Below are 27,070 nucleotides of genomic sequence, written 5' to 3'. Positions count from 1 at the left end.
AGGTCTATATTTCACTTTGATCTAGATTTCTATAATCAATATTACATTGTACAATATAAATTATATATTATGATATATTATAACATGATACCCATGTTTTGAAAAAAACATTTTTTACCTATTTGATATTAGTTATTCGTTCTAACGGTTTTTTAAAAATAAAATCAATTTTATAAGTCTGTAAATAAAAGTTTTATTTTTTGTAAGTTTTACTGCAAAAGTTTGAACTTTTGTTACTTGTCAATTGCAATTTTCAGAACAATTTCTCCAGGAGTTTGTGACAACTAACATTTATTGGATTCAGTAGTAAAATTTTCTTTGTGTTAATTTTTTCTTATATAATTTTTGCACTAAGATTTAACGTGTGTCACATAACTTGCTAACTTGATTATATAAATAAAAAAACAAAACATTTATGTTTTTATAACACTTAAATTTTAGGATACTAGATGAAATTTGTTTATTAATAAATTCGTAATCATGAAAATTAATGTTATTAAATTTAAAGGTTTATTATGTATATATTGTAAAATACATGAATTTTCTTAAAAGCTACGAACTCCATTCAGATTCAAATTTTTTATTTTAGCTCGGCTATTCTAACTCAAAGTTTTTCTATCATGGTAACAAATGATAAAACAATAATATTCATTTAAAATAATACAACTTTTTGATTATCAATGTTTTTTTAATTATTGTATGATCACTTAAAAATAATGTAATTTTTACATAATGCATGTAAAAATTCAGTAGCATATCCATGGGGAACTATTAAAGCTAGCCCCAAAATGACCATGTTATCTTTAATATAGGTAAAAAATATTTTTTTCGGTATTAGCCCCATTCATTAACAATTAAAAAGCATGGTAACCGTAATGCACAATAATATTTCTAACTAAAATGTTTTTTTTCGTCAAAAGTTGATTGGTTTTATATTGTAAATATTCAACCAGTATATTGTTTATCTACAATATGTTAACGTTTATTTCGAACAAAGTTTATCGAGTAGAGAATAAAATTGACTTTTATGTTTTATCCTACAGATTTGATGAGAACAACAGTGCGTTAAATTATTATAGTTAAGGGTAGGTAGGTCAGTGAAGAGTTAGATACGACGACAAAAAAGATAAAGGTTGATAAACGTACATTTCATATGAAATACTGTACAGCAGCTTACGGTAAACCGCATACACACACACACACATATGTGTATAGTAATGTTGTATAGAAGTTTGCCATATTATACGTATATATAAATAATAATAATAATAATAGTAATAACTGTGCAGGGAGAGAGTAAACCTCTGCGACGAAAGGTCCGCGTTGCGGTTAGTCAAAAGCCGTTTCGTGGGAGGAGTGTACCAGTAGCGCCGCCCCACGACGACGGGCCTCTTGCGGTGCCACCGCCGCCGTGCATTATCGTCTGGATAGGATTATCGTCAACCGCTGCCGTCAACGGTACAACCGATATCATCTCGCGACATTTATATATTTGCCGTTACGGCCGACGGGCTGCTGGTGCGACGTTCCGCCTGTTTCAAAACATAACCGTTCTTATAACTTTGTTTGTACAACAACAGCAAAACCAACGGATTTGACGAACCGTCGTACCCGTCTTTATTCGGTCGTGGCAGCCGTGCGATGGAAGTATCCGTATCCGCCGCGCCGATCGACTTCAGCGTGTCCGTCAAGCGAACGCCACTTGACCGGTGCTCGTCATCATCGTCGGTGGCGTCAACGGCGTCTGCCGCAGGCGCCGGTGGATCACCACAACCGATATCGGCACAACCGCGACCGCCGACCGGTTTGTTTGAGTTCATTCAAATGCACAACAATTCGGCAACCGTCGGCGGCACTACATCAGCCAACACCGGAAACAGTAGCGCGTTTCGTTTGGTAACTCCGAAATCGAAACATAATGGTAAATATTTTTATTAATTACACAGTAAATGTCCGATATCTAAATAAAATCCTAATGAGGACTTTTGTTGCCGATTCCTCATATGACTTTAGACTTGTTCAACCACATCTAATTTCTCAAATAATTAGTTGTTAGTCGATAATTACACAATTCAAAATTCATAAAAAAATCTATTTTTCTTTAAACTCACTATTATTGTTTTAATGATTTTATAAAAGGGTTGTTTAAAAATAGCTGTAACGAGTTTCACTTGTTGTTTTGGGCTTTTAAATTTGTGTGTCATACACAAATTAAAAATAAGTGTCATACTTATTTTCAAAAAAACGGCCTAGACTTTTCATCGAATCGTTAAAGAAAAAAAGGTATTTTTATAAAATGTAGAGATTCTCTTATTAGTAATAATGTCGGTTTTTGATTACACACCAAACAAAAAAAATAAAATTATAATTATAATTAAAAAAATAGCTAGAAAAAATGATTATAAGTTCAACGCTAAAAGTTTCCAAAGTTTTTATTAAAATATAGCCACTCAAATAAAACTTGCATTAGGGTTTTTTTATTTATATTTTTAGCAAAAATTGTCCATAATGAATTTTACTAATAAATGAATAACGTCTCAGGCAAATTTAAAATAAAAATTTTAATCAAAACTTGAAAATTATAATAGACAACATTTCTATAAAATTAAAATTATGTTATATTAAATATTGTTAACAAATTCATTGAAGTAAATGATTTATACTATAATGTAATCGTAAAGAGTAAATAGAAGCTTTAAAATTTATGTTACATTAAAATAAAATATAAACGATTATTGTAAATTTCTTAATAATTTAAATTCATACATTTAAAATGTTTTAAGAAAAGTATGAATATTATTGTTAAGTTAAGGACAATATTCTAAAGTCAATATTATAACTCAAGCATAATTATGGATGAGTTAACCTGTATAGTATTTTTTTTCATTCTTACAAGATATTGTATTTAACTAAAAAGTGTTAAATAAAATTAAACTGTCATATTAACTGAAGATACCTAAACGATAATTAAAGTAATTATTTTATTTCCAAGGAAAAATATATCTTAATTTGAATATTGAATACGTTGTTTTAAGTATGACAATCATTTATAGCAGTTAATGTGTTTATTAAAACATAGTAGACCTATAAGATGGAAAAAATAAATNTTTTTTCATTCTTACAAGATATTGTATTTAACTAAAAAGTGTTAAATAAAATTAAACTGTCATATTAACCGAAGATACCTAAACGATAATTAAAGTAATTATTTTATTTCCAAGGAAAAATATATCTTAATGTAAAAATCTAAAATATATCTTAATTTGAATATTGAATACGTTGTTTTAAGTATGATAATCATTTATAGCAGTTTATGTGTTTATTAAAACATAGTAGACCTATAAGATGGAAAAAATAAATTTATTCTTATTAGTAAAAAAACTTCTAGAATTAATGTAATTGAATTCAGAAGCAACAAAGTTTACTTACCGTTAATCTTTGACTAATTATTTTTACTTTCAATTAAGACAATATTTTAATTAATTATGAAATTATAATAAAATAATGATGATTTATTTTCAAGATTAATAAATTTAACAGACTAATATATATTATATTAATAATATTTTTTGTTTTGAATATCTCATGAAATTTCACTGTTTTTTTCTATTGAATTAAATAATAAAGGAAATTAATTGGGCCTTTCAATTAATAATAATTTACTGGATTTGTAAGTAAAATATTTTCAAATTGTCTAATCGTCAAACTTAAAAATTACCATAGAGGTACTTTTTCTTTTCCTCGGTCTCTCAAAAATAATGATAATAAAAAAAGGTTTTCATAAAGAACTGAGTAATTCATTACTAGTGTTGCGCGTTGTATTCGGATAAGAGTACAATTTCTAAAGTTATTTGTCGGTTTAATAAATCTTAATAAAGCGGATAACCATAATAATAAATTTGCATCGGATTACACCCGTATAAAAACACTATGGTCCGCGTTAATATAATATAACTATGTATTGTCTATTGGTTGAATTAAAAACACAAAAATTAATAGCGTTTCTCTATTAAGACAGTAATAATAATGATAATAAACGCAGCACACACCTTTTAAAATCGTTACGCCACTTAAGCACCGGATTCGGATTACTGCGGGGCAAAATGACCTTTTTAAGTACCGATTACAATATGTTTTAATAGATAAAAAATGATTTTTGTCTATTATATTTCCTATTAACATATATGAAACGTTCGTGTTCAGCAGCAATTCATAATTATCCGTTCAAAAATTACGTCCGGTGCCATTAAAATCATCAACACGTTACACGGAGAAGTTACTTCATCAAAACGGAATAACATTTTTAGAAAAAAAGTAACAATTTAACAATTTTTCTCGTAGCGACAACCAGACACAAAAACTTTCCGACTCACTTTATTGTGCTCCGATAAAACTTAACATTTCATTTCAACGTTATTAGCGTATATCGCGGAATCCATTTCATTTTCAAATTAAACTCTCGTTGCCTTTCACGAACTTTTGAATTTTACATTTCCGTAGGAATTAAATGACGATGACGATTACAGGGAAAAGTTTAAGTAAAGTACAAAGAAACTACGCGGTCTTGCGTCAATTCGAATAAAATTTAGCTCTTTGTCTAGTCGGTCGAAAAAGCGTTGATCAAGTGATAGAATATTTTAATAAGGCCCTTGATTTCCAACGTTTTTGGCGACTAGGTTAAGTAACTGGCCACCTCAAAACTGAACACATACATAATAAATAATTGATTGTCCAATAAACGCAGCTCGTCTGCCAGCACGTTTGGCTGTTATTCCGATACAAAACGGATTACTGGGTGCCTTTGGGATATTGTTGACGCTACAATATACTTAAAAGGTATCCTGACGTTTTATTCAATTAAAGCATAAAATATGAATGGACCGCAAATGGACATTTTAAGCCGGCCAACACGATCATCAGTAACTACCGACAGATCGGCTTTATTCGTAAATATCGAGTATTTTACTGAGTGACCGGATTTAATGTACTAGGAGTACAGTGTGTATCCCCTAAGTCCCTGGAGTTGATTGGTCGTCGGTACGTGCTTGGAACGAATAAAGAAAAACCCACCGCCGCTATTCTTAGCCTGTAAACTGGGATTGCCGCCGCTTTTTCAATTTAAACGGTCGACTGTTGCAATATTGAAACGGTGAAATAGAAAAAAAAAAAAACTACCAAAAGGATTTTCATTGCTTTTAAAGAATCGCGATTTTTTTTTTCTCACGGAGTTCCCACTTTACGGACAACACTCGGTTTTTTTTGGAATGGTTTACATTCAACATAAGTAACAAGCCAAAATCGCCCGAGAAAGAAATAAGAACGATCAAAAATAAACACAACATTTTACAACTTTCTGCAAACTAAAATATAAACTGAGATGTTTCAAATAAGTAATATTTTAAAAATCCAAAACAACAAGTAATGATTATCTTATTTCTAATAGTGGTATACGACAACGCGCTGTTTTAGGTCCTCTGATATTTCTAGTATATATCAATAAACTTATTGGATATTAACTGAATTGGATCAATCTTTTATTTTGTCAATGTCACATCATTTTTTTATCAATGATATAAATAGAATACATATATATTATAAATATTTTCCAGTTCTAATAATTCACGGTTTCATAATTATCTTTTAGAACTCAATTCAAGCAAAATTTGCATCATGGAATTTAGTATCATGATGTAGTAAATCTTCATATATTGATAAAAACCGTAATAATTCAAATAAAAGCAATTGTAATTTATATTATTTTAGCACTATAACAATATTAATAATTTCCATTATAAAAATAATAATAATATGGCAATAGCATATAAAAATATAGCTGTAAAATCAGTTAATTATGACAATAATCTATCGAATTTAATGAACCACTTATTTAATCAAAAAATAAAAATAATATTGATACTCTTTTTCTTTCGGTTTACATGCTTTTCACAATTTATCAATCATGGAGTATTTTTTATGTTCATCTTTATATGATATAAGAAGTGTGCTTAACTTTTTTAAATAACATTATACATAACTAGCTTATTTATTCGATAATTATCCATAATCATAATTATCGAATTAAGAAAATCTATCCTCCAGCCTAGATATAAAGTTTTAATAATCTCTGAAATATTAGCCCATAAGTTGTTTTTAACCAATCATTTTCTTAATAAGATCATTATAAAATAAATAATTTAGTTGATCATGTATTTTGCTATTTGAAAGGGTTTCAACTTCAATCAATTTGAGACCCTTATTAAGTTATAAGCAATAAACATAACAAAATACTTCTCGAATGATAAATGTAAAAAATGTATGTGACTAAAGAATATAACAAAAAATTATCAGTACTATTATTATTTTTCAATTAAATAAGTGATTCGTTAAATTTTGACGATTCTGTATATTCATATGATATTGGAGCTTCGGGAAGTAAGCATATTTCAAATTTTCAATTACTCGAAACCTTTATAAACTCTATATTTCTGTCTAAATATTATTTAAGAAGCACTCTAGGGTACTGATTTTTTTTTATTTAAAAATTAAAGTATTTTAATATTTAAAATTTAAATTACACGTTGATAAATGAAAAAATTACATTACTATTAAAATATAATAAATAATATATATTAGTAGATGGATATTTAAAAAAATATTTAAAATCCGCAATCAAATTAGAGTTTTTACGTTCATATTTATGTTGTAATTCAACTCTATTAATAGATTTATTTAAATTTAGTTAATCAAATCGCTATTTTTGCTATTTATTTTTTTATTTTTACTTGTATAATTAAATTTATAAGAACTCCTGCTTCCACAAAAGCATAGATTTTGGAGACAATCATTGTACTTAAATTTATTTTCAAGATGACCGAAGTAACGCACACGATAAACCATGAAGAACAGGCAAAATGTATAATCTATAGTCGTTAATAAATAATTTTGTTTTCTATTTTTGCATTTATTTACATATAATTTGGAGTAATGACACAAAATGATAAAAAATGAGGATTTGTGTGTTTAAGTACTTGACACTAATTGCTGTCAAAAGAGGTATTCTGTTTATTTTTCCAATTTCAAGAATACTTCGAATCAATGCTTGTGCTAGGTTAATTATAATGTTTTTAATTATCAGTGATACTTAATATTGCACAATGTAATCAGCAACATTTGTATTTTGTAAAATAATTAGTCGTCTAACTTTTAAATTTTCAGAGAAATAAATGAATCATTTTAAATGATTACTTGCAATGATTTTTATTTGTCATTATTTGTGTAAGAAAACTTAAATTTTTTTTTCTACTGAAATCTAAATAATTTCTTTATTATAATTAAGAGATCACTTCGTGCGTATTTCAAGTACAATGTAAACGTTCGATTAAGCACTTTATTATTTTTTAATTGCACCTGCTAGTCTGATTTGATTACTTTATTACATATTTTTATAATATTCTACTGATAACAGAATCTTTAAGTACCTGTTCTAGTTGGATTACCTGTTGTGTCACAGCAATTTATTTTAACTTAAATTATGATATTAATAACTTAATGAATAATTAAATACTATCTCAATACATCTGTGCAATAATGTTATATATATAAAAAAAGTTTTTTGATTTTGTTTATATATAAGAAGAATCCTTATGAAAGGTATTTTGTATTTTGCATAGAAGATATTTACTTTATTTTACTTAATTGTTATTATTATTGAGTACAAAGATGCTGTTAATTTTGGAAAATATTAGCTTAAATATTTAAAACACAATTGGGTTATAAATGGGACCACTGAAAACAATTATAGTAAATGCGGTTGTTCGGAATCGTCAATAATTGCTCTGAGCTCTGTTATTATTAATAAAGCTTTATTATGATTGTTTTTTATATTAACTTGCAACATCTGCCGCACAGTGAAGATAAAAAATGTGTACTGTAATAATGTCAACGTGAGTCACATGATACTTGAAGTGATGTCAGTGTCCTTAAGGGGTCAACTTAATCCTAAAAACTCTTTTCCTCTACCACGTCTCCGTGGCTGTGTACGGTTAATGAAAATTAACTGGCCGAGTCTTCTATACGTTTTCAGACAGTTTTTGTATCACACTCACTGTATGCGTCGAGATAAATTAGTCCGTCAAACCGAATTTAATGACAAAGACACCGACAAGCAACAGAACACACTCAAAATGTCAGTCTACTATTATAGTTGTTAAATTTATAGAGCGACTGTATTTATAGTGGAATTTTGACTGTATTTAAGAAATTATTTTTTATAATTTCAAGTTGTTTACTATAAAAGCTATTACTGTCAATCTTTAGTCAATGTAAAGCTTCAAAACAATGGCCCAGGAGATTATGCCAATAAAAACATTAAAATATTAATGCAATAAAGATAATGAAGTCAGTCGTAATAAATAAAATTGTTCCAAATCAAAGAATTTTCCTTTACTTAAACATCAATATTAGTCCAACAAAGTAATAAATATCTTAATAAAAAAACTGTTTTTTGTATATTTAAAAAAATTGTGCGTTTATAGCGCGACATTATTAATATATACAATATAAGAATTATATTAATTAAGTATGATTACAATTTTTTTATTGCAGATTATATTACACTACAGACGAAAAAAAATTCTAAAAAAACCTATGCTTGTTAAATTATATTGTGGTATGTTTGTGAAAGTGTGTGAGTGAATTAAATAATAATCACGTAGTATTTAATCAAATGTATTACTATACGCCCTTAACGGTTGCCCTTATGCATGAATTTCAATTAAAAACAATTAACGCCGACAATAATTCACCCAAAGAATAATAAATATCACATTATCACGTTGTGTTGTAACTTTTGAGGGGGTGCGCTCAATAATAATCGCTGCGGAACGGGTGAAAGCCGCCACAAGGCCCGTCGTTTTCAGGTCACGCGTTTAAATGGCTTTGGTGTATAATATTGCTGCATTACACCTGCTAGAGTAGTTTAAGGTTTGCTACCAGATTGATCAATATTGCGTCTTAACTTTTCAAGTGTAAAATTTATGCCGATTTTGTTTCTATCAATTGCACGGGCTTACTACGAGATTTGGTTCACTTTAGTAACACTAAACCGAAATGTAGATAATAAATTTTTAAGTACACACGCCTCATAAGTTTTTAAAAAAGCAGTTCAGGCGGCACGGTGAAAACATCAGGTGCGCTTGTAGTCCGGATCACTCCGGACTAATGCTTCTTTCCATATCAACAGGCTATATAATCCAACCCCGGCACTTATTATCCTCTCCTTTTCTCTTCGGGTATTATAAACTCTTCTTTAGTTCGCCTTCACTTATCCTTGTTATTAACGCGAGTGTGTGTGTATGTGTGTGTGTATTTGTGATGAGAGAGCAAAAGCTATTCGACGTAATTGCTCATCCAGTTTACTTGCAAACCCTACGCTCGTCTAAACTGTTGCTGATATAATATTATCATATTATCACAACTAGCTTTTGTTGTGATTATATTACTATTATTATAGTCATCCGGGTTTTAATAGCTTTCTGTGATATCGAAGATGCACCTGGGTTCGTACAGCGCAATCATGCAAACAGACCAACGATTAGCTAATATTTGGCTATGAAAGTGTATTCTCACTTTTGATAGATTCTGTGGATATTAATGAATATATCTTAAAGTGGGTTAAAAAAGTCACCGGTGTACAACTAAAGTCAAAGAGAATCTCGAGAATAGCGCGATGGGCTTGTAAAATGTTCTTTATGGGTAGCCGAGGTATGTGTACTAGATTCGGCTATCATCGATGACATGTTATTGCTTTGACGTTATCTATCCAAAGCCATAGCGTTAGTTGAATGATCTTCGATTTCATTCTTTCGGGATTTTATGACACCTATGCCGTGTGTATATACGTATATATTTGTCAAACATAAATAACACAGAGATAATAACAAATCCTAAACCATGTCATTACACAGATAAAACAATCAGTCTCGTACTTAAAAAAATCGTATATTTTAATGACTTCGAAATACTATAAATTATGTTTCATGATAGGTCCGTTTTATAGAATTCAGAGTTATTATAATCAACATTTAATTTAACTTAAAAATTTGCTTACTGCTTAAATAATTTAATAACAATTAATTAAATTATGTGTCAAATCATTGTCACCCTAGACGCTTTGAATGAAATTAGAACAAAAGTACTACTAATTTAAAAATAAATTAATCACGTTGCACTTTTTGCACTCATTGGTTGATAAGTTATTGTTACCATGTTTTTTTAGTATTCTCAACTATACTAAATAATTGAGAAAACGTATAAATTATACGTTTTCTTTTCGGAGTGCTCAGAGATCTTTGAATCCGCATTTTTATCTTTGAAAGTATGTGCCCGTAGAAGAGTAGGAAATAAAAACGATTTGCTGTCGACGCTTTAGGTAAGAGGGGAGTCAAGTGGAATCTCGTGGTAATGACATTCCGGGGTATAGTGAGAGTCGAACCACGGACGGTATTTGTAATTAAACGATGGTCGACTGAAGGCCGGGCAAGTTCATTTATATTTCGGTAGAGTGGTGTAATTACTATCCGCCATTTTTAACTTCCATGTACCGTGAGCAATGCCCAGATTCTGCCAACGACTTTGCCTTATATACTTCTAAATTCGAGCAGTACGGAGAATGACTCCTTTGCATATTTAATAAGCAGACATCCGCCACCGTTCTTGCCTCCTGCCGTGGAAAAGCATGTATAAATTATGATTCTCAGATTGAAACTAATTAAATCAGACGTTTCAGTAAGACTATTACGCTCAGAGGAGTGCAGAGAAATCAAAATTTCTGAGCAACAAACCAGTGGCCATTATAAAAAGCCGTGTGATACTTTTAGAAATCGGTAAATAAAATTGTTTTATACTAGAGATAGGCTCGAATAGTGTATAAATGATAACATCACATATTATTATATGGGATGGCCGAGAGGGATGTATCACAATGGAATTTCAATTATTGTGGCTCAGAAGATTATGTGTGATGAAAATTAAAAGCTTCTGCTCAGCACTGAAGATAGGGTACAGTACATATTAACGTTATATGGAGCGTCCCTCTTCTGCGGTAGGGGGTACCGTTTGATGTTTTGGGCAAAAAGGGTGTTATTATTATGATCCAAAGACATTTAAATAATCGTTAAACGACCGGCCTACTGGAGGGAAAGAAATAATAATAATAATAAACCGGAGAAATAGAATTTGTTTAAAGGCTTTCTAGATCATTACTTTTCGCCGCTGGGGTTAAACGCCCCGGCCGTATGTGCTGTGTGTCGTCGTTACCCTTTTTGGATTCGTTACAACAAAACGCCCCCGTGGCCTTTGTATGTTGTTACGGTCCGGCGGAGGGTACTGCGGGGCCTTGCGATTTTCGAAACAGATGTTTTTCTTTTCGGGATCACTCCCCTTGTGCACATATATGACTCGCCGACAAATTGCCTACGACCAAGATTATTCACGCAGTCTATTATAATCGCGGCAGCGTGAAATACTATGATAATAGCCCTGCCGTATCAACTAATATAGCGTATTGTGTTTCGTCCATTTGTTTGTAATTATGACATCGATTTCTTCTTGGCGCGATTGAGGGTCATTTTATTGAGCTGTCGTCGGGTCAATGGACTAAACGTAAAGGACCGCGACAGTACTGAAAGTGCAAGAGTTGTAGCCGACTGGGCCATTAGTTGACGGCGTGACGACCAATATTATCTGACATTAATCGCCAATGAGTTTGTAAGCAATTAACATAGAGGAACACGGTACTCGACGTGGCTTATCATACGCCGATAACAGATTAAAAAATATCTATTAACTGTCGTGGGTACATTGTGTTACACGGGTTTTTTAAAAAAGATTTATTATGTGTAAATAAACCAAAAACGTCAAAGCCGCCGCTCAGAACAAATACAGGGTGAGTCTAAACCGCTGTGGTTCGTTTTAAGCTTAAAGTGTCATTATGTACTATTTTTATTTTATACCGATAACGTTTTAATGACTCGATAGGTTATATAGCTTGTGTACCTTAACTGTAAAATTCGACGATAAATACGACAAAGGAGTGTTTAGTGTAGTTAGTGAAATGTGATGGATATGAATTTGGAATGACTTTTTAAACAAAAGTGATGAATAATGGCTAATGGTTTAATTATTGGTCAATCTAATACGTTAGAATAATATCAATCAGTGCCATCAATTTTACTATATAAATACAAAATCATTGAACAACTGTGTGATAATATAAAATTATTTAAATTTTATTGATTAAAATAAAATTTATTTAAAATAAATGCATAAAAATACGTAAATTCCATCAAATAATGCATTAAAAATACATACAGAATGAATCTTTTAATCCTAGCCACACTATTTCTTTTAAAATAATAATTATAATAAGAAAATTATTTTTTAGTTTCATTTTATTCAAAATTTATCAATGATTCGTCCCTTATACCTCATAAGAGTGTCCATTTATTTTTAATGACAACATTCATATTTAACTAGCTTATAAAATAAAAAATGATCTATTAAGAAAAATTATTACAACTTTTTTACTAATATTTAGGAAGCTATTAAGATTTGTATAACTGGGTGGGAGGAAAAGTGAGCCGAAAAATGTCTAATGATAAATATTGTCTTACCTGCGCCTCATTTCTGGTCTATATTTAAAAATGATAATAAATTATTAAATATTGGGTCAAAAGTTGTTATCGACTAGTCATTTCTTTAATTAGATTATTTGTTATGTAATAATCTAGTTAAATATGTAAGTTGCCTTTTAAAAAGTAAAATTGACACCCTTATAAAGTGTAAGAGATGAACTAAAAAAATAATTATCAACTGATAATCGAAGTATATATGAAATTAAATATTACGTAAAATAATTTTTTTTTAACGATTATTATTTTACGATAATTTTAAAAAAATGACCTTGTAATATATACTTATAGAATCGTTCATCATTTTATGGTAGCCTCGAACTTGTTGAAAAACTTTTTGAATTATAAAATATACAAGTGTTTTATTTTATATTATTAATGAACTCACTAAAGTATTAATACGAATAAAAGTAAAACTGGGTATTTATTTATTATAATATATTATTGATACATGTAACAATTCGTATATAAAACGCGAATGATTAAAGTAAACTTCTATTGTATTCAACCCTTTCCGATCGATTAATTCAGTCAACGATAAATTGTACTTAATATTTATTGGATACGATTCAGGTGAAATAATATACGAGTGTGCAATACAAACCGAAAGTTATAATTTATGATACAACGACGTCGTCATTGTGACTGATAAAAATTATTGATGGTTTGTTTGCACTTGGTTCAATACATTGTTTGCTCAGCCAACGTGACGGCCACCGTGTAGTCACACGCGACAAAATATTATTCATGTGTGTTAATCCCATACAACCTCTTGCTCTTCATACCCAACCGTTTGAAAATATTCGATTCCACCGCCTTAATGTCAATATTGGCACACCCCTGGAAGGAAACGCTAACAATGATTGCCTCGTGTCCTAATCGTAAAACACGGAATTGGCCACTTAGCTACCAGCACTATATACGTTGTGGTCTCTGTTGTCAAACGATTACAATAAAACAGCCATTGCGATCGGCAAGAAATCAATAAATATTATGACATTTTTCATTTTGTACCTATGTTTGCTAGAATGAGAGTGCGTGTCATGTGTATTGTAGGGGATTATACCTTAAAATTTATGTTACTTCGTGGTTCAATACTATAAAAACTTTGTCAGAATTTTTTTTTAATTACCGTTAAAGTATATTTTGTTTTGTGACATCATTTTTTGTTATCATTATTGTAACATTATTCTGTAAATTTAACATTTTTAGACAATTTTCTGTATACTATTTAAGTTTGCGTATGCAAACAAAAATGAAATAACACAAACTATGTTAATATCATACACAAGTAATTGGAATTAACTAAATATTAATTATTTGTTTATTATTAATTAATAAAATCTTAAAGTTTGAATTTTACATATTGAACATTCGTTTTATATGATTAGCAATGTGTAAAACGTTAAAAAAGAATACAAAAATTAAGCTTTATTAAATAAATTTAATATTATTATTTGGTTTTCCGTGAAATAAATATTAAAGATAGTTTAACAATTAAATAAGTCGTCTAAAATAATGAAAAGTAGAAATCAATTTTTAAATTTGAATAGTTAACTTCGATTAATTTATATATATATATATATTTTTTTTGTTTTTAGATTGTATTAAGTTTGGTATCAGTCGACTCGTCGAAAAAAATGATGAAGGTCAAACGTATGATCGTTCTCGCGTAAATATATTAAATAATAACAACAATGATATCATAAAAAGTTTAAATCGTCCTGATCCGATAGTCGATGTTAGAGATAATGACGAAAATGCTTTTGGTACAACTACTGCAAAAGTGACCAGTCGATGTTCGATAACAAAAATATGGTCACCTCAAAGAAGTTCACCATCTTTATCCTCGTCATCTGAATTGTTGGATGTTGAGAGTAGATCGGCATCACCTGATATCGATGTCGTTTCTAAGAGAACACCATCTCCAATTCCAAGTACTGATGTCATGATGACCAGTACCACAATAAAACCAACAGTAGCCAAAAATTCTGAAGCTTTTAGTGTAAGCGCATTACTTAAACCAGATGCACCACGGTCACGACACCTATATGGTCACAATAACGACCGAATTACCCGTCAACCAACCAGTATGGTGGACACAATTTCAGTGACTAGGTCTTTTTTACAGCAACACTACCCTACTGCTGTCCAGTTTCCAGATTTGATTGAAGATACTCGTAAAGATGGAGTCCATCTACATCCAGCAGCAAGTTCGCTTCTTCAAAAACATTTCTCAGGCTTTGGCTTTCACTCACAATTTTATTCGGCCGCTACTAATATGCTGAACCAATCAATATCACCAGATCAAAATGGCAGCGATACACATCCTGACAACAATCATGATTTATTGACTAGTTCATTATATTTGAGCTTAGGTGCTGTCAGAGCGGCAGCTGCAGCCGCTTTTGCCCATCCCTTGTCTAATACAGGTATATATGGTTTAAAATAACTTATTTTTTAATGTTTTAAAAATTTTCTTTTTGTACAAATTCTTATAAAAGTAACATTTTTGGTCTAAATTTTAGTCGCACCGCATGACTTTTGAGGGGAGAGTCCAGCTCGTTTTAAGTCTCCCCTAAAATATATTCATGATAATAATTATATAGGAAGTAGTATATATGTATAAAATAAAAATATTCATTAATTAATTGCTCGCATCAAATAATTTATCCACCTAAAGAAAAATCTTACGGATTTTTTCAATGTCAAATATTGCATCTGTATGTAATTGCTCAGAAAATATAATAACATTATTTATATATCTATTTAAAATACATGATATAATCAATTATTATTACAATTTTCTCACATAAAGCATAAATCTTACCCTAGGAATGAGTTCAGCGGCTGTTAATCCATTCAGTCAACAATTATCGACTAATTCTACTGAAGATATGATTAAGCTCCGACAACAGTTTATGACACCTAGTAGCAATCAACCTTTAGCCGCTATGCCACCACCACCTTCATCAGTGGCTTCAGATGGGCATCTCAGACACCATCACATGCTAATGAGAGGAACTGTATTTGGTGATGTTTACTCATGTATCAAATGTGATAAGATGTTTCCTACATCACATGGTTTGGAAGTGCATTCTCGGAGATCTCATAATGGTAAAAGACCTTTTTCTTGCGAACTTTGCAATAAGTCGTTTGGTGCCGAGATCAGCCTCAATCAACACCGGTTAGTTTATAAAATATTTGATTAAGTAAAAACTTAACACATCGAATAAACTATTCAAATTAACCTACATTGCTCACAAAAGAACTACATCAAAATATTTCTTTCTTTTTTCATGAATAAAATTAATTTATATTAATTATCTGGGTCTATTTATAGGTGGTTGTGTTGTAGACGATCCGCTCACAATGTAGAAAAGCTATTCGAGTGTAAACAGTGTGGTAAAACATTTAAAAGATCATCTACGTTGTCTACACATTTATTGATTCATTCAGATACAAGACCTTATCCGTGTCAGTTTTGTGGAAAACGTTTCCATCAAAAGTCAGATATGAAAAAACACACGTATATTCATACAGGTGAGTAGTTATTTTTAGTTCATTAAAGAAAGCAATATAATGAAAGTAATGCTGTTAAAACTTAAGCAGTCGAAAACAGATGACAGATTAATGAACTTACTATCGAAAAATGATTAACTTAGGGTGTGTTTTGATGTCGTATAACTTTTGGTAACTAATTTTCTGGACGGGTGACGTAAAGAGCCGTCAACTGATCCTTTTCCTTTGACAGCTATTAAAACGAGTCAATTAAATCAGCCGCATAATTCCTTTCTTACTCCAAACACGTGTTATCTCGCCCATAATCCTCCCACTTGGATCTCTTTGAGACGAAGCCTTTAGTTGTTCCCGGGGAGTCAAACTCATGAAGAGAGGGAGAGTAGTTTTAAATTGGAAACAATTAGGTAATGGCAACGAGACGCTTGAGGGAAAGAAGAGGTGATATTGGGAGGAAAACTCTCTGCTGGTACTTCTCTGTTTTATATCGTATAAAACAGCTCCTACCCATCTTTACAAAACCTGCTGGTTTGTAGGGTTTACGCCTATTTACTGATTAATCGCTTAACAAAACGGCAGACGTCTGGCACCGCATAAGTCTTGTGAAACGATTCGCGTGCGCTATTAATTGTCATGAATTCCAGCTTCACTTCATCGAGAAATTAATCGTAATTTACTGTTTAATAATTATTAAAGAGAAAATGATCTAATAATAGTTAGAGTTTTTAAAACATACAAATATAAAATTATTTGTTTCCAAAACTAACTAATAATGTGACTATAATACAAAACTTTTAAAACATCTAAAACTAGAATATTTAAAATAAGCAAATATATGTGTGGTATGTGATTTTTTGGTAATTTGTTTGTGGATTTTTGAGATTAATATTTTTTAGTTTTAAATTAATAATATTTATAATATTGTTTTAATTTTAAATAATATTAGCCACAAGTGATAAATTTTTATTATTTAAAGGAAATAATTAAGAGTCTTATAAAAGATGAATTGCAACATTAATTACTTTCGATAACCTGACTAAATTATTGTTATTTATTGTCGATGTAAGGGGAACAGTAAGATAGTCTGAAATAATGTTTAATGGGAACAGAAAAAAGGAAAAAGTTTTGTATATTAAGAACCAAAGTTATTTACTTAAATTAAATACAAGCAAGAATATGTACACGTTTTCTTTTTCCAATTTTGTCTACTGATGTTGTTATAACTACCGTAACCGTGACAAAGGTTCTCGTTTTACACATCCAATTAAAAACAAGAGGGAAAAAAGCTAAAGAATTAAAAAAACACTCTTAGGGGACTAAAAAAAATATATAAAGAAAATTAAACAAGAGGGCAAATCACCAGTAATTCTGGTAAAAAAAACCCTCCCTTGCTTGACCGACGTATTCAGTTTGGAATTTTTTTAATTCCCTTGAAGCTTCATGATGTTTTAAGAAATTTAGCTGATTAAAAAACAAATAAAAAATGATATTCTTCGCACTTTTTTTTCTTTAATTTAACTATATTTAAAAGCTGTTGCTTATAATTATTTTTTATTTTAAATACGAAGAAAAAAGCATGGTTCAAGTCATGTATTCGGTTTTTATTTAATCGCTTTTAGGCTACCATTGCAATAAGCCTTGACAATTTTTTTTTGTATTTTTGACATTTAAAGAGTACCCTTATCTATGTATTAATTTTTTACGATTCAAAACAAATAAACCTCCTACAAATTGATAGTGGTTTAAATTGTTATTGTATTATTCGCATTGGTGGTATTGCAATGATGAGTTTAGGTTTTAGATAAAACTAAAGAAACAGTGCTTCTCGAGTGGTCGTGGATTTTGAGTGCTTGAGAAATGTGGCGGCGTCCGAATCCATTTAGAGCGAACAGAAATAATATTTTTTCAAGCAGAATTCGCGTTCAAGTGGACCACGCCGCTTTAATATAATCCCTCGTGCTTGAACAACATCATGTAAAAACATATAGGAGCCGAGTAGATTGATTTTACGGTAAACCTTCTGCCAAACTTTAACCTCTCTTGTTCACAGTCTCACTTCACTTCTCTATATATACCTGCCTAATCTAATTACAAGTAGTAGCACTGTAGAGGGTATGAATTTGTTGTGATGTACTTTAGGGCGTATTCCCTCTCCCCACTACTACTACCGATAATATAACACATGGCCTCCTAACCTCTCCGTGTAGTATTTTTTCCCGACAGCTTTTAGATTTTTTTCTCATCTTCCATTTCTATTTTTATTTCTTTTTCCACACAAGAAAATCTCGTTAAGGATATAAAATCTTTCTTCAACCGTCATTTCTGCGTCTTTTGTTAGTAGTGAGATTATATCTACTATTTTTTGGTCTAAATCGTTGAACAGTAAGATCGCAAGTTTAACGAATCTCTTTATGTTCCTTTTAATATGACACTGGATGCAAGTTCTTTGTTGCTTCGTAGAAAATAAATCTAACAAAATTACTTTAAAAATAAAGACAATAACAGACTGGTGTGATCAAAAGTACAAGGGTCGACATGCGAGCTTTGCTCTCTCGCAACATAATATATATATATATTATATTGTGTACTCGTGCCCTCGTGTCGACAAACTGGAAAGTGCCCGCCGACGCCACCTATTTTCTCCCCCTATAGCTTGTGTTAACAATAATAACACTTGACTGGAATTGGCTGCCTTCATCGTCCCATCTGTCGAACCGCTCAATCTCGATGTCTTACTTGGTGGTTCTGCGTCGTAATAACTATGTTTTTTTGATATGATCAATTCAAAGTTTTTCGTTTCCGGTAGATTTAATTATCTTTTTGAAGTTAACAAACGGTTGTAATTGAAGTGTCCATTATGAATACCAATCTTATTATATAATGAAAATTGGTCACTTGTGGCTAATAATATTTAAAAATTAAATTGTATTAAAAATATAAAAATATTTAGCTCAAAAAGCCACAAAAAATTACTAAAAAATCATGGCTATGTATTTTGGAAACAAAGTTGTCATTATCAACGTTAAACACACATTGAAACCCCCTTTTTCTCCTTTTTCTCCTTTTTTTTCCGACCGACATTGTTATAGGCCGCCCTGGAACTGCCGTTAGGTATTACTTTAGGGCGGCCCATTTCGTCTCTATAATTCACACCACCGCGTTGTGAATCAGTCCGAAGTTAATCAAGAGCTGAATCACAATGAGATGCCCCCCCTGTTAGCCGGATCACAGAGTGGGAACCGTATGGGAGGGTTGACAAAATAACTCACAACATAAAACACAGATAACGCAAAAACAAGAACCTAAGGCACCTGCCTAAACCAGCACCTCAGGTCCTCCATAGCCAGGTGGCGCGACTGCCTGTCTCAGGCGTTTCGCTCCTCCTTCTTTTTCAATGTCTGGACGAGCTTCCACGCCTTCTGGTTCACCAAATTCAGGTCCACCATGGACTCAACTCGAAATGTGGACCCTAGCCGGGACTCCAAAAAGTCCCGCTCCAGGGCCCTCGCCTTATAGTGAAACCCCAAACGAAAAAAAATCCTTTATATACTCGTAGTAACCTTATCAACGAGTGAAATTATCACTAAGTAATGTTATTACACTTGGCCAGTTCACACAAGTTTAACAATGAATTTTTCAGTGAATCGAGATCCTAATTAATTAAATTGGTCTTATTTTTAAATATTTCAATTGCCTCCATTATATTAAGGTCCTTTGTAGTTATTTACGTTTTTAATTAGTTTTATTGTTTTAATGAAGTGATTATATGTCAATAAATGTTCAGCCACAGGATATTTATCTATTTCTTATTTGTTTAGGTTATATTAACATCATAGTAAATATACCTTGTAAATATCTGTAACATCGAAATTGATATTATTAATTTAGCTAAAAGATTTTAAAATGAAACAAAAAGTAAAATTTTTTAGTATCTTACGGTGTAGTTTTATTTTTGAACAATTGCTGTAAAAGAAAAAAAAATGTTATTTTTAAACGGGTATTTTTTGCTTTCGGCAGCAAAAATTCGTTGTAATATTATTATTATTATTGTTATTATAAGGGTTATAAGAGCTGGAGGGATGAAAATTGATAATAAATAAAAAAAACAAAACCGAGGGTCCTACACATGCATAGTATACCGACCGAATGGCGTGAAACAGTGCGCTTCTACTAAATATCTCAAGGGACCTCTGACCCGATCGTGGCGTTAATTATTAATGGGCTTTTATCACACTGGGGACTTGCCTGTGAGGGCAAAAACTGTTAGGAGAGGAATAATAATATTCATAATTGTGTCTGTATAACGTCACTAGACCACGATTTTGCTGGAATAATGTTAAAACTATCTTTATAATATTGTAATTTTAGTGCGTCGATTAAATTTTAAATGATTGCGAAAAACACGCGAGAGGTAAAAACACTAGTTGTAGTGTTTTATGACTCCGACCTGGATTTATATTTAGTTACATAAAGACACGTTCTAATTTATAAACTAATGAGTTATTTTATGTTTAGTATCAAACTAAATACGTCCGATATGCACAGAGTTTTTAAATTCATTTTTAAATATTTGGTCAAATATTCAAAAACGAATGCGTCAGCCTTAAAGAAAACAGATTCGGTATACAACAAGCTAATTCCCGTCCCACTGAGAATTTACAGGAAATTCATTTCGGTCATCGATACTTATCAGAGTATCAGTGTAAAAAGTTCTCCCTCTTCGCTAATAATACGCATTGTCCTATGTGGTATAGAATTAAATCTAATATACAAGAGACGGCTGGTGCACACGGCCTCCAGGGTAAATGGATAAACGACTCGATACACGCCACGGTTAGAGTAAGTGCATTGCAACACCAGCAACCGAATCTCTTGTAATCCGTTTAAAGTAATGATTCACGGGCCTAACAATCACGAGAGCAGCACGTGTCGTTCCACAAGCATCGAGGGTATCGATAATAATTATTACTTTTTTTTTTGTAGAGAATACTGAAGTAATACATTTTAAATTTAACTTTTTTAGAATAATTTCTATCTAAATCAAATTTTTACTCATAGAAATAAAAACCCGTTTACAAAAAAGAGTTTTTTAATGAAACAAATCGAAAATATTTTTGGCTTTATTTTTAAATATAGTATAATATAACAAAATTAACCGAATGAATTACTTCTTCTAATTCTAATCATTAATTGGAAATTTGTATTTATATATTAATTATAAAAATTTCTTTTGTATAATTTCTATATAATTTTCCATTCGTTTTAGTTTAAATGGCTTAGAAATTGTATATTTATTTACAATAAAATTGTATTCTATCTTAGTTTATCACTTGAATGTCATATTTGGTATATAATTTATTTGAATAGTAATAATTGGAATTTAAACGTAAAAGGGGGACATAAATTTTCATTTTTATATAGTTTTCCTTTCTGGTAGCTTATGAATGATGTCTAACTTACTTAAGTTGTCAATACATGTATATTTTATCGTTTTAAACAAGTGGTAGTGTTTGAATAAAAACCTATTGTTTGTTCAGCCGTCGAAACCATTGTGTGTTAATCAACTAAATCCTGTTAAAACGCATAGAAAGTGACGAAGGTGTCACGTTACTAAGTCTCATTAGCTCACTCTGTGGTATAGCTATCGAAAATCGCGTTACCTCTACCCCGAAGATATTCACCCTCCCATGTCATCCAAAATACTACGTGAGTACACAATCGTGATAATGATAGTGATAATAATAAAAACGATGTGGGCCACCCACCGCCCTAATAGCCGACTATTGCAGTAGACAAGAGTAAGGGAAGAAATTTGTTCTATTGTCACGACCCTTCTGTCAGTGATATTAGCTTTATTGCTCTGTCCTCTAGCTGTAGTATATGTTATATATATATATACTTCTCTGTCGACCCTCTAACACTGGTCTGCAAAAATACTCGTACGTACCCAACCATCAAGTGAACGATATAACTCAGAAAGACATTTATTGTAATACATAAATCATCACAAGCGCCCTTCGAATCTAACGGTTTAATTTCATCTACACCAGCGTTGAATATGAGATCTCCGAATACTTTTTTAAGGGGATTTTTTTTTTTTGTGATCAGGATAATCTTTGCAATCGTATTCAGCGACTGCGTTACACTTTGCATATTATCGCGTAAATAGTTTCTACTGTCAACTAATATACTGTAATCATGGCAATTAATTCCTAACAGTGGATTATTTTAAATTAAAAACAATTTGAAGTTTCTAAAGAGATCTGGTCATTGAATCCATTTATAATACGGCTGAAAAATTCATATACTTGTTTATGATTATTACTCGAAGAGTAAATTGTACGTTCTAATAGTGTACGACCGAAAGGTATTCGAAACTCTCGGATTTAATCGACGTCAATTTGTATTTATGTACATAGTTTATAAGGTAGTTGAGCAGGAAAGTGTAAAACGATGAGGGAAAAACGATTTGCGGTGACATTCCTATTAGTTTAGATAAGGTGAAAAATCGCAATCGATTGCCAAGGGAGAAAACAGTAGAATAAGGGAGATGCTCGTTATCGAGTATATCTTAACCAACGGAATCTTTTAGGGAAGATAGAAAAATATGTATCGACATTACCCGTTACGGTAAATAAAATATAAGAACATTGCTTTAGAAGCAATATTTACCGGGTTCGGAATGCTGAACACGTACAGAATTTGATAAGATGATGAACACATTTAAAAATCGCAGGACTTTATTACACTGTAAGGATCTTTCAGTTCTTATTTTCTCTCTCCCCTTTTCGTACTTTCTGTGCCATTGTACGCATACAGCGTTTATGTGAAGTAAACTATACTCAGAGACAAGAGAGAAATTCGTGAACATGTTCCTTATGTATGATAGAAATCTTGGAATGAATCAATCAAAAAAAAGCTTCCGCCATACAATATTCTCTTTTATTCGTTCACAGAATCCCTTTCAATTCGTCATAAATGATTCGAGTTTTATTTTACTTTGTCCGATATTCAATCTATAGCCTATATATATCTACAACGTTTCTCTATTTATTCTATCCACGTCTATGGGCAATCATTTTTTCTTCACACCCCAACTATTAGCTTTTTCTTAAGCATCTGAACTCCATTTCTCTTCCCTCAAGGTTACCCCACCTCCTATTAAGGCAACTAAACGTAACATACGCTGTCAAAACAAGTAAAATCCGATACTAGTGTCCTCGTGTCAAAAGCAGTGAAAATTTGATAGACTAAATAAAGACAGTTGTTGAAAGATTTTACTGAATTACAACGAAACCTTTTAAATTGCTACTGCCATGTATAAATTTATATTATTTTGGCCAGTTAAATGAATACAAAAATAATATTTATAATTGCCTAGTAAATTAAAATAAATAGACGACAAAGATGAGTTAGATGAACAATCGTTTTCGGTTATTTTTATTTTTACCCCGTACACTTACATAATATTATACTTTTTTTCCCAGTACGCCCCATGTTCAAACCTCCAAAAGTCCCGCGGGACACCTTTACCCGCATTTCAAAGTAGCTGTACGGTTTTAAGATTCAAAACGAAAAGTCACGCAGCTTCAGCCTTCCTATACATACATAACACCACCACGGACCGAACTACAGCATCCACGTCTACCATCACTCTGATGATTGGTTTTCTTTTTTTTGGGCATTATTATTATTTTTTCAAAAGAGAATGGTCTACCCTCACGGCGTGAATTATGTTGAAACATTCTCGATATTATATACAAAAGATTTCAGATTGTTTTCTTCCACGAGTGCTGGATGAAATATTAAAAAAAATTTTCCAAGAGACTATACTTATCCGCATGCATATACATTCTGATTATAGTCGTTACGAAACCACAAACTTTAGTTTTTGGTTTCATTGCGTTTTTAAACTTCTAGCAGCATCACCGTTAAAAGTTTCCGGTGCATATTCTTCAGTTACTTTAATTCACTTGTTAAACTACCATTTTAATGTATAGTTAGTGGTACACATAGCGTCTTTTATGTAATAGCTCCTGGGTGACTTTAAAAGAGTTTCTGAATTTTAAATAAGAAGTGCAAACTTACTGTGTAAATAAAAGTATGACGATGCCGTAATGAGATTGCGCACTGAAATTTTATTTCGGTGGTTTAAGTTAATTGATTGGTTACCTAGAAATAGCAGTACTAAAGCTCGTTATTTATATCAATAAACATTTTTAACTTAAAAGTTCGACATATCAAAACGTCCATTTCTAGTAGGAAAATTAAATATTGGTGTTTCAAATGAAATTATATAATAATTAAAAATGAACGTCAGATCAATAAAAATATATTTCTGTATTTATCATTTGTTTTACTCGACATAAACTTTCATTTTTATAGTAATTATTTTACTAGTCTTGGAAATCATATCAATTATATGTACGATGATATAATGTTACGGCTATGACTGGTGGTGTACAGGAGAGCACACGTTGGACCAAGTGATGGCTCAGAACGGAAGAGTACAGGTCCGTGTATAGGAGTAGTGCCGCTGCCCGTAATAATAGAAACCTCGGTTTGCTGCAGTGATTGGCCGTGCACGGGCTCCGCCCATTTTGGCGGTTTTCTTTCTCTGTTTCTGTATCTCTTTTGTCCTCGCGTGGGCCCCGACTAGCTATGAGCGCATGCAGAGCGAGGTTGATGTGTAATGGTAACCATAGTAACCGCCACCACGGTCGTCGCAAATTTTAGCAAACTGTATGAGTACGTGCGATTTTATAAAGCACGACTTCATTAAGGGCACACCATCACACCCTTCAATCACGCCGTTCGCCCGAAAATCCCCGGGACTCGTGTGCGCTTGGTCTCCGAGTCCGTCACTACGCGTAGGCACATATATCAAAGGCGGGTCGCACTGAACGTCAAAACCACAGCAGCTTATCGATTGCACGACGTTGTAGTGCGATGGCCGAATACATTACATTTAATATTAATGTTACCATCTATAACTCACAAGAAACTATTTACTGTCGCGCTTAAAGTTTATTATCATGTTTAATTGTTATATCACCAATAAAAACTTACGGTCTATGTTTTGACCTGTATGAGATGTCGCATATACATGTATACTGTTTTTATATATTTTCATAAATACTACACGAATATACATGTGTATGTTTATATATATTTTTATCATTAACATATCTACTTATTTAAATTGACGATAGTATATTTATTTTAACTGATATTTCTATTTAAATACTCGAATAATTCGCATGAAAATGTTTTAATATTTACGCAGTCAGTACGATCTAAACATATTTATCAAATTAATTATTCAAAAATGTATTATTGTCGGGTTATACTACAAATTATGTTATATACATATATGTTATATGAAATTCTGTAGAGTCAAAATTAATATGCGAATAATACAATTCGTAGCTAATTTCTTGCCTCTCTCTATATATATATATTTCAAACAAGCATTAATTGTGCTTTAGTGTTGTTAATTTCAACGCAGAAAGATTTTAATTAAATTACTTGAAACTTTCAATACATCGAGTTCAAAGTCGTTATAAATTTGCACATTATTTAGTTGAATTTACAAATGAAGTTTATTTCAAGTGTGTAATATTTAAATTATTTTAACTGTTTTCTCTCCAACCTGAAGTGTTCATTTTTTTGTTTTTAGGTGAAAAACCACACAAGTGTCAGGTTTGCGGTAAAGCTTTCAGCCAGTCGTCAAATCTAATAACACACAGTCGTAAACACACTGGATATAAACCGTTCGCTTGTGATCTATGCGGCAGAGCTTTTCAACGTAAAGTAGATCTGCGTCGGCATAAAGAAACTCAACATACCGACTTCCGACCAGCGAGCATAACGTAAACGGAAGCAATTTCCAGTTAGAACAATTTTATTTATTTATAATATGATATTGTACATAAGTCATAGCGGTAAAATAATAAATCATTCATTTTTATTGTAATATATCTATTAGCATACTCGACTGGATGGTATTTATATACTAATACTATAACCTATTTAATTTATTTATAAATCTTTGTAAATTTTTTTTTAACTGCAGTGGAAACGTTTTTATATTTGTTATGTATTATTGGATACTCCATTTTTTTATTTCCGAAGAATACAATATGAGTTCATATAGTTATGGGGCTGTTGACATTGTTGAATTAGAATAATATCTTCAACTCTTTGAACATGTACAAAATCCCAAAGAGTTAAAAATATGTGTTAACTTAGAGTTGTTAATTTTTTGAGAATAAAATACTAAGTATAAACAAACGAAATTCATTCTATCAACCTTAAGATAATATCAAGTGAAGATTACACTCATTATATAATTTTACATGCATATATATAAAAAAAGCATTATTATAATTTTTTTTTTTTTACATAGTTTTGTGTAAATAATGATGTTATTAGATATTTATCTTTGTATAAATATAACGTATAAATGTATGAACGAAACGTATTTTAAAGTTCTCATGTTTTTGTTTTCCTATTTTTGTTTTTTCATTATTTATTTATGTACCTACCTATTTTCTACACATAATAGTTACCTATATTATTATTCATGACTGTCATTATTGTAATATTATTATTATTATTATTATTTAGCTATTGTAAAAGGTTGTATGAAGGTAAATCGAAAATAATTTTTATTTTGCATTATAGTTATATATTTATTGATCAATTTTGAGGTAAAATAATAATTGTTAGTTAAAAAAAAAATAAATGAATTCAACTCATTTCTTTTTGTTATTTATGGTGTTTTTATTTCTGTCCCTATAAAAAATGTCGTTTAATTGATACTCAAAAGTGATTTCAACAGTTATTTCATTCGAAATTTT

The 27,070-nt window shown here is 31.0% G+C and overlaps 1 protein-coding gene across 1 annotated transcript; it reads left to right on the top strand.

Annotated features, from left to right (window-relative positions):
* The first annotated feature begins 1,426 nt into the window (after positions 1–1,426).
* LOC126900118 (zinc finger protein 3-like) lies at positions 1,427–26,940 on the top strand. The gene is made up of 5 exons (XM_050675608.1): positions 1,427–1,921; positions 14,291–15,121; positions 15,525–15,876; positions 16,033–16,232; positions 25,888–26,940. Exons 1-5 carry the CDS (start codon positions 1,642–1,644, stop codon positions 26,082–26,084), a joined length of 1,860 nt encoding a protein of 619 aa, XP_050531565.1. The 5' UTR covers positions 1,427–1,641; the 3' UTR covers positions 26,085–26,940.
* The last annotated feature ends 130 nt before the right edge of the window (positions 26,941–27,070 follow it).

Source organism: Daktulosphaira vitifoliae, unplaced genomic scaffold (assembly GCF_025091365.1).
Source record: "Daktulosphaira vitifoliae isolate Bord-2020 unplaced genomic scaffold, ASM2509136v1 Scaffold_2, whole genome shotgun sequence".
NCBI classification, from domain to species: domain Eukaryota; kingdom Metazoa; phylum Arthropoda; class Insecta; order Hemiptera; family Phylloxeridae; genus Daktulosphaira; species Daktulosphaira vitifoliae.
Note: the sequence above shows the minus strand (reverse complement) of the source record. Positions and strands in the feature narration are given on the sequence as shown.

What these genes read in the sequence shown, in the direction of transcription:
- LOC126900118 (XM_050675608.1), top strand. Translation starts at nt 1,642, where the DNA reads ATGGAAGTATCCGTATCCGCCGCGCCGATCGACTTCAGCGTGTCCGTC. An exon ending in TCCGAAATCGAAACATAATG is followed by an intron (nt 1,922 to 14,290) that starts GTAAATATTTTT and finishes TTTTGTTTTTAG; the next exon opens with ATTGTATTAAGTTTGGTATC. An exon ending in ATCAGCCTCAATCAACACCG is followed by an intron (nt 15,877 to 16,032) that starts GTTAGTTTATAA and finishes GTCTATTTATAG; the next exon opens with GTGGTTGTGTTGTAGACGAT.